This window comes from Nestor notabilis, unplaced genomic scaffold (assembly GCF_000696875.1).
Source record: "Nestor notabilis isolate BGI_N333 unplaced genomic scaffold, ASM69687v1 scaffold11510, whole genome shotgun sequence".
Lineage (NCBI taxonomy): Eukaryota > Metazoa > Chordata > Aves > Psittaciformes > Psittacidae > Nestor > Nestor notabilis.
In genome coordinates this window covers 4,303-18,598 of record NW_009912498.1, presented here as the reverse complement: position 1 = coordinate 18,598, position 14,296 = coordinate 4,303, and the positions used below count along the sequence as shown (strand labels likewise).

Genomic DNA, 14,296 nt, shown 5'->3' with positions numbered 1-14,296 from the left:
GCAATAAATTCATCACTAAAAAAAGTAGTTTGTCATCACAATCTTGAATTTCATGATTCTGAGGCTGTCCTAGCCAGAAACACTCTAGAGCATCCCTATCGACATCTGAGAACATCATTCTCTCTTCTGGCTGATCTTGAAGACATACAACCCTTTAATCTCTCCCTACTAATCCTCAGAAACTATCCTGATTTCTTTTCAGTCCAGCTGCAAGATTCTTAGTAGAATTATTGGGTTGGTGGTTTTTTGCACTTATATGTTTCTTACTGATATTGCCAAGAAAACAACACAGAGCTTAGAGTTCAAGCAACCCTACATAAAGATGAAGGCAACAATAGAAAACAGAGCTCTCTTTTGCTTCCTCCTTCTTCCCTCAAACCAATAAAAAAGAAGAGCTTGGTGTCTTACTGGTTGGAAGTGACTGTCTATGACAAAGTACTGATACATTTGAACACTGTGAGAACAGGGATTACTGTTATATGTAGCCTCCTTCAAGATATAACTAAAGCTGACAGAAATGAGAAAAGAGAATGGAATTCAGATGGTTTTGAAGTTGACAACCTCAGTAGTCATCAGTTGAAAGGAAGGAACTTGGATCATGTTTCTGGTATGACAAACTAAACACTACCACAGAGCCAACTTCAAATTCTACATTGATTTGAAGACAATGAGCAACCAAACACAAAAATCTAGTAAAGACAACACTGAAGTCTGAGTAATTAGTCACTCTTTGAAAAATACTTGATAGACCTATCACATAAATTTATAATCAGTGCTACAGTTGAAAAGTTGAATCCTGGAATTCATCCCCAACACACATTATACAGTTCAGTGGGTGCAGGAGAATAACTCTGAAACAGTCAGCCTTTTTTCCAGACTCTGAAGTTTGTCCAAGAGTTCTCTATAGCACTGCTTCAATAAAGAACCCTGAAGCAGGTACCTGTAGACTTTAGCTGCTAATTCTAGGAAAACCTCCACCTTTCTACTATCAACTGTACATTACCTGCTACTGTAAAGAATCCTGCAACCCACAGACCAAACCATATTAAGCATCTGCTTTCTCCAGGCCTTTGGCATCCTCACAGATGTATCAGCCACAATTTTAAATTAGCTATGATAACTTTCACAAAATCAAAGCCTAAACACAACAGTATGATCAGAGGTGCCCAAATCCTCACCATGATTCAGTTATTCAATAGATATTCTTGCAGTGATGGAAACTGCTGAACGGCCCTGAAGTAGCTTTGAGCTACTGGACACTTTTAAAAGTGTACTTGTGGGAAAAACATTAGGACATGTTGCCAGTATTTGGCACATGAAAGTACATTTGGTTGCTTGTTTTAAAGTGACCCTTTGTTGGGAACATTTTCAAAAGCATCTCCTTTCTACTACATTGAAAGGGTGATCCTAAGAAGTACAATGTTCTCAACAGTGCCAATGCCAAATCAGAGTGAAGATATCCAACAGAGCCTGCAAAACTGAAAATGTACCGAGCTCTTGTATGGCTGCTTACACAGACAGAACTGCTATAAAGAGACCAGATGGGATCAAATGCCTTCTTCAATTCGTGTCTTTGAAATCTCTCCATCTATGTAGATTTAAGAAACACACGACTACTTACACCACTACTTAAGTATGAAGTGCAAGTATGAGCATGCTAGACATACTGTGTTTATGTACGGCAGACTGATGTTATTTGTACTGTAAACTAGAGTAAAAGATCCAGTGATTTTATCCTCCAGCAGCTTCTGCTTCACACACACACTCCTACTACATACCTAAGGCCATTCCACCCTTCTGTCTACAGCTGCACAACACCATGGACATGACTCATTCAAACACCAGTGGAAACAAGTGCAAACTGCTATGACTAACTGCATAATGACCTGCAGTTCACACAAGAGCATGAGGGACTCTTCAGTAACTAAAATGCAAAAAAAAGACACAATGTACTTTTCCCCAAATTAAATCTTAACTCATTCATATTTGTGCAGAATGCTCCTTCAGAGATAATGTTACAGACATTTACTGCTTCAATCTTCTGCATCCCCCCCAACTTGTTCCATTTTACCTATCACAGCAGAAAAATCTACCCCTTTTTTTCTACCTTTTCCAAATCAATTTCTGTTTCTGCACCAGACATAGTACTGGTCTTTACAACCTGTTCAAAAGCTCAGACTAGCCACTCCCATTCTTTTTCCTTTATTGTCCATAACATTTAAGAGTCCCAGAGCCAAAACTCTGTTCTTCAAAGCCCTTCTTAAAATCTTCTATTCCCAGGCAGTTACTACGTTGTGAAAGTTGTGGTTGGGCAGCCAGACTATCACTTATCCGAAACAGTCACTGTTTCTAAAAACTTCTTTATGTGTGTTTTTGTTGACTTGCACCTTCAGCTGACAAACTCTTTATTCAGAATGTAGCTCTACAACTTTTTAATTGGTCAAAAATAATTTAACCTTCCAAAATGAATATGCACGTTCCCAAAAGACAGACAAATGCTCAATAGGATCACGGACTCCATCAGTACATCTGAAATTCATGTAAATCTAGGGACAGTTTATTCACAAAGCATGGTTGTCACCTGGCTGTATGTCTTTCAGGAATGTGTATCTGGACTGAAGCATAGCAAAGTTAATCCTTGCTTTACTACTGATTAAGATGACGATGGAGGAAGAACTTCTCCTTGCCTACTCCCTTATCCCAGTTTAAGAAGTTCCCTGCTTCAAAAGCTTCTCTACATTGAATACTGCGAGCATGCATTAGGAACACATTCTCCTGTTAGACATTTAACTACTCTGGGGATATCCTACTTAATTTCACTGATTTTCTGCTAACTAACAGAAATTTATAATCCTGTAATTACAACCAATCACTCATCTCCCCACCTCCCATCATCAAAATAGATTGTATTTTGACAAGATTGTACCAGTAAGTTGCAACAAGCTCAGAACACAACTCTAGGAACACGAAGGTGGCAAAAAGTGGGCACAGGACTGTTCTGCCATCGGAGCAGGTTAGTGAACATTACAGATACTCAATTTTAGTTTCCTGTGTCTGTATGTTTCTGTGCTAAGTGAACTGGTTTCTGCAGCAGTAGCTGAAATTCTTTATATGTGTGTCAAATTATCTTATTACCAGAACAGACATGAAAAATCCACTGGCTCTGCACCTTTTTTCAGCTACAGAACAGAAAGACTGAAAATACCTTTAAAAAAAAAACAAATTGTGAAGTGTAACAACACATTGCAACGTATTAAGCAGCACAGTAGAAGTATGGAAGAGGAGGAGTTGCAAAAAACTGACTGAAGCTTCTTTAATACTTTCAGATGCCAGCAGGTATCTTACAACCTAATCATAAAAATAGGTATCAGACCATAACATAGGAGAAATTGCAATGCAGTATTAGCTTCTGCTAACAAACACTTCTTGCTGAAAGGAAGTACAGCTACAAATGATAGTTTCACCCAGAAGGTGATGAACAGGTACCTCGCAGCATACACAGAGCTGGTATCGTTATTTAAAGCATAAAAGGGATGGTCACATGGGAACAGCAAGACAGTACTTAGCACAAGTGAATACAACACTCCAGAATTTTTACAAGAGACCAGGAAACGGCCACGTTAGAAGAAAAGCTTTGGATGTGATGGAAGGAATAATTCAAGCAGCTTTCTGTTGCATACAGCATCCTTTGCCCAAAAAAGAAATGATCTGAAAAGACAGAATTTTTCAGAAGTTTTTGAAAAATAACATACACTCATTTATGGCTGGGGCTTTGAGGAATTTGGGCTACATGTGCCTGCCAAATCATTCGTGAAAAATAAGGTCCTGATCCCACAACCAGTTTCAAACAGTGACACAACTGTGTCCATCCCACACAGCAGTTCTCTGCTCAGAAGCTGAAGGACTGGGGTTTAGTTAATGTCCAATACTGGAGAGGTATTGCTTTTTGAGACATTTTGTCCTGTTTTCCCCCATCTGTCTCCCCCTAGATCCACATGGGCAGGTTTTTGATTACTGTCACCTGCAGACAGGTTTCCAAAATCCCAGTAAAAAGCAAGACATGAGGCTTTGGCTCTGTAGGTCTATGTCAAGTAGCAGATGTGAGCATCAAATGGGAACAAAGGGGTGAAGTGCTGAGGAGAACAACAGAAGAATCTGACTCCAAGAATGGACAGAGGGGCTGGAAGAGCAGACAAGCCAAAACAGAAGCGATCTCCAAAAGTTAAAGGATAAGAGGATTTGGTACTGAATGTAAGCAGAGAACATCAGCTATTCTCTGCTTACACAACAGAGCATTCTTTCTGCCACAAAGATCTGCCAGCTTTAGTGGGTAGATCTGCTCCACCTCTGAGACAGCAGAGTTCAGATTTGCAGGTGCATATGCGAACAGGACACATCAAGAGAAAGAATTAGAAATTCTGGGACAAAAAGCATGAAGGTATCTTCCGTGTGAAAACCATTTATGTGTGCATTGAAGAAGTCAATGAGATACTCCATAGCCCTAAATTCACCACACTCATCTTACTTCCTCTGAAAAAGCACAACCACAAACTCACAAACAGTGTGGTTCAGGGATTTTGGAAAACAAAATTCATATTAAAAGGAAGTTTCAGGCATTACACCAAAACCATATATTTTTAATGTTAAAATTCTGTGGTTTTATAAAAATTTCCTTCCCACATTACCCAAAAATTTAAATGGAACAAATGAAATTGCTCATCTTCCTGATCATTTCGCAAATATTTTTATACCTGAACAACACTGTGTTCTATGAACCCAAACAGTATTATTTACTGCTCTCCACACAGTAAACATACTTGATAAAATTTCATTTTGATTTTCAAAGTGCACCTAACTATATGCTGTAAGTATGCACAGAGCAGTCATATATAAAAGTAACACATATTCAAGCTAAGATTAACCAACAAATAACATTTTCAAAATGACTGCTTAGAACAAAATAAATGCTAAAGAGCTGACCCACCCTATTCTCAGAACCCAAAGAACAGAATTCACAGCATGTAGAAAAGCAAAACAGGCTGCAAATTCTGAAGCAAATCCCTGCATAGCGTGCTCCTCACCAAGTGCTGCCCTGTCAGCTCTTTCCCGTTACAAAGCAACTGTCAATTCAAGGACTTCAGCAGGCTGCATCTGTTGTGGTAGTTCCACTAAGAGGAAAGGAACAGTTTGATGTCTTTATACCTCAAGATGCTGGTGAAGTTATCCTATTAATGTCAGTGGCATTAGTAAAGTTTAAAATTGATCAGGTTTTCAGCTTTTTCCTGGACAATTACAGAAGATGAGACAAGCGTGCAAGTGTCACCCAGCTCAACATGCAGAGCCTTGAATATCAGAAATTTTGAAGAGCACAGAATATCCTAAATGATGAGATAAACTAATCTACTCTAGAATAACTCTGCTGCAGCAATAGAAAGTCCAGTGATAAATGATAGCACTTTATCTGAAATAATGGGGGGCAAAAGCTGACATAGAAAAAAAATCAGCTGACCGGTACTGGAACTAAGTCTGAAGTCCAGCTAAATACACAGCTGAACACAGCTATCATACTTTCAGAACTACAGAAATACAGTGTATTCTTAGTGCTTGTATGCAGAGAGGGCTAGTCTATAAAATACATTTTAGCTTACAGGTTATTTGCCACATTTACATCTCCTGGAGGAGGGTTGAGTGACCATTGGATGATGTTACAGCTATTGGTTTGCCCATTTTCTCAGTGAAAGATCAAGCTAACCACAACCTGCCCCCTAACCAGATTCAATTTTTCTTAATGAACATCACTGAACCATGTCCAAAAAAATCCCCTAACACTGGATATAAACAGTTCAAGGTTGATATTTTGGTAGACTCAAAAGAAGCAGTTATGTCTGACCGACCTACAAAAAGGAATAGTCTGTAGCCACATCGATAAAAGCAGAAGTAGTGTTGTAGCTTTCAATCACATTCAGGACTTTCAGCATAGCCAAGAATCGACACGGCTTGCAAACAGAAAATCAAGACAGAAGAAAAGGATAAAAGGTTAAAATTACAGTTCAGTAGTTACAACTCTATGCTTCTAAATATATAGACAGTTATAAGTAAAGCTTTAAAAACAGGGAGGGGGGGAATCTAATTCTGACCAGCAGGTAGGTCAGAACCTCTCATGAACAGCAATATAAAAAGCATCCAAAGCATTACATGTAATTTAGAGAAAGGCACTACTATTTATCACTATTTTTGAAACATCAGTATAGAAAAAGAATGGAATTTGAACAAAAAATTGTCTTTGCGAGTGTGAACAGATGAAATGCCTACTGGAAAGACAGCCAGTAAACAGGAATTAAACCAGCACGTATTCACAAACAACTCTCATAATGGGAAACAGCCAGTGTAAATTAATGTCAGCTTTGTTTGAAGTCTTTAATTAGCATGAAAACTTAAGAGTGATCATTTCTGGCAGATGGTGCACTTCAACACTTCCTAGGGGAAGGCTCAACAGAGGGAAGATAGTGATTTAATGCAAATGTGTGACCACACAGTTTCTCCCAAAATATCCAAAGCTCTACTCTTCAAAGAATCCATACCTCACATACAGGGCAATGACAAAATTAACTCATCTCTGTTAGATACTAAATTTCTCATACACAGACTTTTATCAGTCAAGTGTATTTTCTGAGAAGTCTGAGTTGGGCACACATGAAACACGATGGGTTTTAAATAAGGATGTTACTCTACAAACGGCATTAAAAATCACTAAACTTATTCATAAGAAATTGTGTCTAGCTTTGATTTTACTACTGTGCTAGACTATTCATCCTGACATTTGTATTAAGTTCCTTCAAAGCATCATGAAGAGAAGACAAACAAACAAAAAACCCAACAATGCCAACTCTGTGCAAATTTGGATCATATTTCTGGCCTCTTGACAGTTTACAATTTCACACGAGAGCTGTTATTAAAGTCAATTTCACTTCATGTTTCTTTCAACAGGAATACAGGCTGGATTTCTTTCTATTACTTTGGAGGCAATAGAGGAATTACCAGTATTGGGAAAGGAATATCTTTTTTTCTTTCCTTCACCATGCTTTAAACAGGCTGTGAAGATCACATCTTTATTAGCCTGATTCTCCAGAGACAGAATGTTGAAACTACCATACCACTTGCATTATTTCTCTCCCCACAGAACAACTTTGGAACTAATGACCTGTTTGGCAGTGGGGTATCAAAAATGTATTTCTCACAATTAAAAGAAGAAATGAAGTGGTTTGAGGCAGCAGAGGGAATCACTTCTGCCAGGACAACTTGCTGAGAGGAAGGCTGTGGCAAGAGGTTCAAAATATATTAGTCAGAATCCACATCAGAAGAAATGCTATCAATATCCTAACCATGGAAATAATCTTTGTTGATGTTTATTCTATACTAAGTACTGAAGAATATATGTGGCAGTACCCATGACTATGGAATGGATTGGGGCTGTTCAGCCTGGAAAAGAGAAGGCTGCATGGAGACCTCATAGCAGCCTTCCAATATCTGAAGAGGGCCTACAAGGATGCTGGGGAGGGACTCTTCATTAGGGACTCTAGTGGTAGGACAAGGGGTAATGAGTTTAAACTTAAACAGGGGAACTTTAGGTTAGATATAAAGAAGTTCTTCACAGTGAGGGTGGTGAGGCACTGGAATAGGTTGCCCAAGGAAGTTGTGAATGCTCCAACCCTGGAGGAGTTTAAGGCCAGGCTGGACAGAGCCTTGGGCGACATAGTTTAGTGTGTGGTGTCCCTGCTCATGGCAGGGGGGGTGGAACTAGATGATCTTAAGGTCCTTTTCAACCCTAACTATTCTATGATTCTATGATTTGTGTGGTGTTGTAAAAGAGTAATTTAAGCTCAAAATCCCAACTGAAGGAAAAGCCTTCAGAATATGTCTTATGCTTCATCTTTCTTCTTGTTTCCCTGGTTTTTGAATTGGCTTACCAATAATGGATAGTATATATGCAGCCCTACTGAAATTCAAACAAAATATAAGCTTTGTATAAGAAATACGTCTTTTACAACCAGAACCTTTATGAACCTGTCAGATCTCTTTTATTATGAAGTTTAGGAACACAGAATAATACAGCTGTCAGCTGCCAGACAATCCAAGCAGCAATTACTTGTTCTGCGACCTCTTGCAATCATGCTGCCTCATGAAACAGAGAGCACAGGACCAATATAGTGAAATCTAGTCGTGCTTTGGAATATTTGCAAAAGATTCTTTGCAAAATTCTTTGCTTCATCCATCTTCTTAACACACAGAAACTTCTTGCATCTCTACAATGAGGAAGCATTTAAGTATGCTCGTACCTGAGCCAGTAGCAGACCTACAGAGGCAACTACTACCTTAACCCAAGACTACATGGGTACTATTGACATCCAACTGAAATAGTACAGAATCTCAAAATCGTTTTTTGACAGCTGCCTTAATCACTGCAATCAGACTTGATGTGATAGTGGTAGTGCTGCACTGCTTTTAGGTCTTTTTTATTCTGAGGGGTATTTGGCTCCACTAACTTAAAAGCATAAAAATGCCGCACATCAGTCACACTGGAATGACAGTCAGGGACAACCATGATCATCCAAGTGCACAGGTAGTTCCAAATGACACCATTTCTTCCATTAATCCAATGTAAATTCAAATTTGTGCTTTTAACAACTTGAAGCTATGACTCATGATCTACCTGATTTCTACCCAAATGGAGGTATGACGAATCTTCCTCGTAAGAACTGCAGATTCGTGATGTGCCTGGTCACAGAAAAAGTGAAGTGAGTTGGACATTTCCAATATTTATTTATTTGAAATTAAATGTGACTTGTAAGTTTGCAACATTAGAAGAGTGCTTTTGTAGGTCAGATTTTTATTTTTCTGAATCCAGGAGATTCAGAAAAATCTGAAAATCCAGGAGAAATTCCATAAAGACACAGTATTTTTGGTCATATAGGTGTAGAAATCCTGAAATAATATAATCCTACAAATAAATTACTATACATACACTTCATCATGGCTGCATAGTAATGTAATCAGGTAGCTGTAAGACAATACAAAAACTTTTGGAAATCAGAAGAGTTCCGTTAGGGAATGACATAATTCATTATCTTTTTCCTATTCTTGCCTTGGCTTTTTTTTTGTTCCACAAAATTGTGTATTTATATATTAGAGATTATATTACTCATTTTGAATTACTGAAAATGTTATCAGTTATGTTTTCTAAATTGATCAAACTTAAGCTATGACATACCTGAATCACAGTTCAGCATAATAGGATCCATGTGAACACGAACACTGTAATCCCAATGACTACTAGTTCCAGCTCACTGACATCAAATACAGCACTTGGGCTGAACAATCCATCATGAAAAAGTTGGCAGTAAGTTTTTTTGAACAGCATTATAGCAATGAAACTGATTTACTCCTGAATGAGAATATCCATGTAACCTTATACTATTTCACAAGTTCCTACACCAAAATAGAAATATTATGGGGCTTTTTTGATATAATTCTGGTAAGGTAACATGGACTTCCCTATACAATTAGTCCCAGCTAATTTCAATGTGTCTATGAGGATTAGAATATATACCTCAGCATATATAGCAAAGTGCTTACCACAGGAAAATCAGACATGCTCTCTTTTCTTTTGAAGTATACTAATAAAAAGTGCAGAGTCATCCCAAGACAACTCAAGAAGTGATGTATTTGCTGACTGTCAAACTGGTAGTGTCTTCTGCTCCAATACAACCAGGCTGTCAGGTGATGGAGCAGAACATATAAAGATTCATTGTAAAAATTAAAGAAAGCAAAAGTTAGAAGTTGTTACCACAGCATTCCACATGTGTCTTAAAGAAATTGGAAAATCAAATCCAATTGGAACAGCACTTCCTGCTCTGACACAAATTCTATTAACAGCTGCGCTAACAACATTTTTGAATCTCTTATTACTTCAAAAGCATCATATTTTAATTCTGATCAGGCAGAACTTTGACATTTTCCTCTCAAGTATTCTGTTCTTACACTTACTGCTTGTGCAAAAGTGTAAGGGGACAAGGAAAGTTATCCATTAAAATTATAAATACATTTAACAGGGAGCCTTTGGTCTCTGAAGAAAAGAAAAACATCTCTTACAAATCATGTTCAGCAACTGCTCTTCAGAAGCAAGACATAAGATAAAACTCAAGTGTATACTACCATATTCTTTCTACAGCAGCACGCGTGGCTGCTTGAGCTCTCTAAAAGTACTCAAGTCAAAGCAGCAAATTATGCTAAAAAGCCATTTCAAGTAAGCAGGTACATTTCAGAGATCAGTGACAGAGGAATACTAAACACACTGAGGCCCTTTCTTCCTTCAAAGTGAATACAGTATAGAGACTTATTTTCAAATGAGAAGAAAGCTTGATCCTGTATGCCACAAGCAAAAAGCATACAAAAGCCACTCTACACATACAATCCCATATAATGAGAACTGTCCTTCCATCACAAGACTCAAGATCAAGAGTCTTATATAGTGATGGTCTCAGCAAAACTGTAAATCCTAATTCAGAAGCTGTCATTTGGTTACCTTTTCTCAACCTTGAACTGCCAGCCAAGCAACCTAACATTCTCACCTTTGTGCCTTTATCTGATCCACTGATTACACAGAATTTTTTTTTGTGTTAGCTGGGAATTTTCCCATTTTATAGACCTCAATATCAGAACATCAAAAAATGACATTTACAAAATTAATTACCTTTTTTGTAAGCAATGAAATATCAGTGATGATAATAGATTCCCAAAAGAAATGCTAGCTATGAGAGTATAATTCTTTCTCAAGAGTCACAGATATTACAACCAGGAAGTCAGGCAAGAATAATAAACAGGGGTGATTTGCCATTAGCTCATTGTGTACACTGGGTTCCACTGAGTCTTCAAGAACAGCTCACTTGTATCTCTTATTTGGAAGCAGCTGCAACACCACCGTCTCCTTTTCCTCTGCACTCCATCCTTATAAGCACTGAATCCAAATCAAAACTAAGTTTGAACAGTTTGACTTCTTTGTTAAAACTGCTCTGTTAGAACAATGTGAAGGGTCATTTCAAAACAACTCTGACTTTTAAAAGTTTCCTCCACAGGAGTAGTACATGCACTGCTATACCTTTTAAATATTGAGGCAATACGAAATCCTCAAAAATTATATTTAAAAGCTATACACATGTCAAAAGACAGACTCAAAATCCAAATCACTAGATCCCACAGAAGGACATCTTAAACAGGCATGAGTATGTAGCATCCCCTATACTGACTGATCTTATTGCAAAAGGAAAACTATTTTGAAACCTGAACTATTACGTAAGAAATTCTCAGAATTCCTGAAATCTATGCATCGGACTCACTTTTCACCCTCCCCACCCCTCACATATTTCACGCTGTATTTTGTTTGGCTTCTTACATCAAGACCTAAATTGAGTCCTAGGCAGAAAAGTCAACCTCAGTTAAATGCAGAGTTATAATAAACAGCTACACCTATAACTGGACATCTAGCAGTCTAGAAAAATACCTAATAATTTCTATGCAAAAACATACGTAAATTAAGGTTTTACAAGGTACCTGGCATGGAGTTTGTTGCTCTTCCCATTTTGCAGTGGGTGCTCTTCTATAACATCCTGCACAAAAGGTGGCTGCTGCCTGTGAGCTCTGGTGTGTGGCAGTGTTCCCATGTGGCTAAACATATCACAAGACCTAGTGGGAATTGTCCCCTTCTTCTTCCTGGGAAGAGTGCCATGGATAGAGATGTCCTGAAAGGAGCCTGAGCGATGCTCGGCTGGCAAAGGTTTAGTGCTCAAAAGGTCCATGGAGGAAGCTAATGAGAACTGGTGGTTCACTGGACCATTTCTGGGAAGACTTGACAATTTTCCTGCAGCTATCATTTTCGGCTCTGAAAAAAACAAAAACAAGATTTACCATAGCACATCAGTCAACAAAGCCCTCACTTTAATATAAGTTCAACAGCATGACTAACAAAGGCATCTAAAACTGAACTTCTGCTTTGCTTTGAGGCAGATACCTCAAGATGTAGCCTGTATTATAATCCAGTCATGTTGCTCCCAACTAACTGCACATCAAGCTCTTGCGTATATTTACTTTTAGACACGTGCAAAGTCACAACAAAAACCAACCAATTTGGGCACACATGCAAGAGCAGGTCTGGAGCAATTTTCCCTTGTCACCCACAAAGTTACACTTTTTTTGCTCCTTTACATCCTCTGAAGATTCGGGCATTTGAAGGCTTGGTCTTGGAGAATATGTTTCTAAAGTCAGTAGTTGTCACACTGTGAGGGGAAAAAACTGTTTCTGAGGAGTCTTGCTTAAGTAATAAATCTAGCAAAGAACTGGTCACATTTCTAACAGGCTGTAAACTAAAGGGCTCTACCCAGAGATAAGGGCAGGAGCAGATTACTGGAATTCTCTTCCTCAGCATGCACAGCCTGCTGGCTCAAATCGTTGTTGACATTAGGGATTTGCATAGTTGTCAGTCTCTTGTATAATCAATTACAGCCTGCCGTACAGTACAAGTCTTTCTGTTATCGTGAGCAAAAAGCTCCACGACAGAAACACTTCAGGCACATTAACAAATTGCTGTGCTGTTCCTCAAAAAATACTGCCTTGTGCTCACTTTATAGTGCTATATTACAGGAGATGGGCTGCCTTATCCTATTCAGTCATATTAGCCTGCAAAAGCCACTCTATGGAACATACCCACAGACCTACAGGTCAACCAGTTCTACGTTATTAACCTACATAGTAGTCAACCAGTTCTACGTTATTAACCTAAGTAGTAGTCAACCAGGTGCACCAGAGATAGATATGAAATCAGCAAGCAGAAGAGCTTTTGGAAATAACACTTACGGACAGGGGGAATTCTGTTCTGACCTCAGTCAGGTTTCATGCTTGAAAATGAGAGCAGCATGCTCAGGTTTCATGCTCGAAAATGAGAGGGCCCTGAAGGCCCAGCAGCCTGGAAATCAGCTCATTACAGCTGCACAAGACTTCCTTTGGGTTTGGGAATGTATAGGTGTTGCAAGGAAAACAGCTGCCTCTATAGTCCTCCTGCTCTCTTCTCCAGCCTCAGCATCACAGGTGCTTTCAAAATGTTGCTGCACTGAAGCTACTTCTACTCAGAGGTTATCATAACAGGCTTAGTTTTACAGTAACAATAAAGTTCATCTCAAATTTAGGAAAGAATTCTGCTATTTCCTGTCAGCTGCATTGCAGAGATTCACAGACTGGCTAAAGCTTCAGACTTGAACAACAAATCCCTTTCCACTTCTCCCTTATTGAAGGTCCTACAATAAATACTAATTAAATAATAAATAAATGATAAATAATATTTAGATATTATATCTACATACTATCATAAGTAATATTTAAATTTAATTTTTTTTAATGTTCCATTTGCCAAGGCTCTGTCTGAGTGCAGCTACTGTGCACTACAGCAAGAGCCTCTGGAAATAGCACCTCTGCCCAGAGAGGATCTGTTTGACTGGTCAGGTTTCTTGTTGAAAAAAAGTAGAAAAGAGTTCAGAAGTTAATAAGAACTGACATTTTTAGTTACACAGATCCAAACAGAATTCAAAATCCTAAAGAAACAAAACTACATTCTCACAAAAAAAAAAAAAGCCATAAATTATCATATGGGCCTTGCTGTGAAATACTCTAAATCACCCCTCCATTTATCACATGGTTTGAGGACATAGTTCTGCTGGCTAGTATTAAAAATATCACATGATTATGTTCAAAATAATACAGAAGTGCTGTAAAGTCAGTTTTGCATTACAATTGTTCTAAGCAAAGTAACTTGTCCAGAGATAGGAAGATCTAAAACGCAAATGCTTACCACAAAGCTACAAACTCCTATAGGTAAATGCAAACTGACAGAGCTTGGTTCCAGTAAATTCAGCTTTCTTATTAGGGAGATATAATAAAAGTCACCTCAAACAATAGCTGGGGGGTGGGAGGAAGCGTCTTAGAATTCACACAGTCATCTGAAAATTCAACTTTATAGTCAGGCAACAAACACCATTTACAGAACCTGGAATGAGAGCATAGCTTGCTCATACTGTACAAACACATTGGTATTCTTCTTTCGGAGACTGGTGAGATTCTGAATGTAATAATCTTGCTTTCTTATTGGTTTATAGAAATCACCCTCAAACCTCTGAATTCTGCCTATTAAGTGTAGGCTATCCAGTCAGAAGGATTTTTCTTAGCCTTTCCTGCAAGATCACCACCACTGTGT

General features: G+C 38.3%; 1 protein-coding gene across 1 annotated transcript in view; it reads right to left on the bottom strand.

Annotated features, from left to right (window-relative positions):
• Positions 1 to 11,927, bottom strand: part of BCAR3 (breast cancer anti-estrogen resistance 3) — a 51,152-nt gene extending 39,225 nt beyond the window's left edge. The window contains exon 1 of the mRNA XM_010019747.1: positions 11,608 to 11,927. Coding sequence (XP_010018049.1) covers positions 11,608 to 11,927 — 320 coding nt within the window. The remainder of the gene's footprint in view (positions 1 to 11,607) is intronic.
• Between the last annotated feature and the right edge of the window lie 2,369 nt (positions 11,928 to 14,296).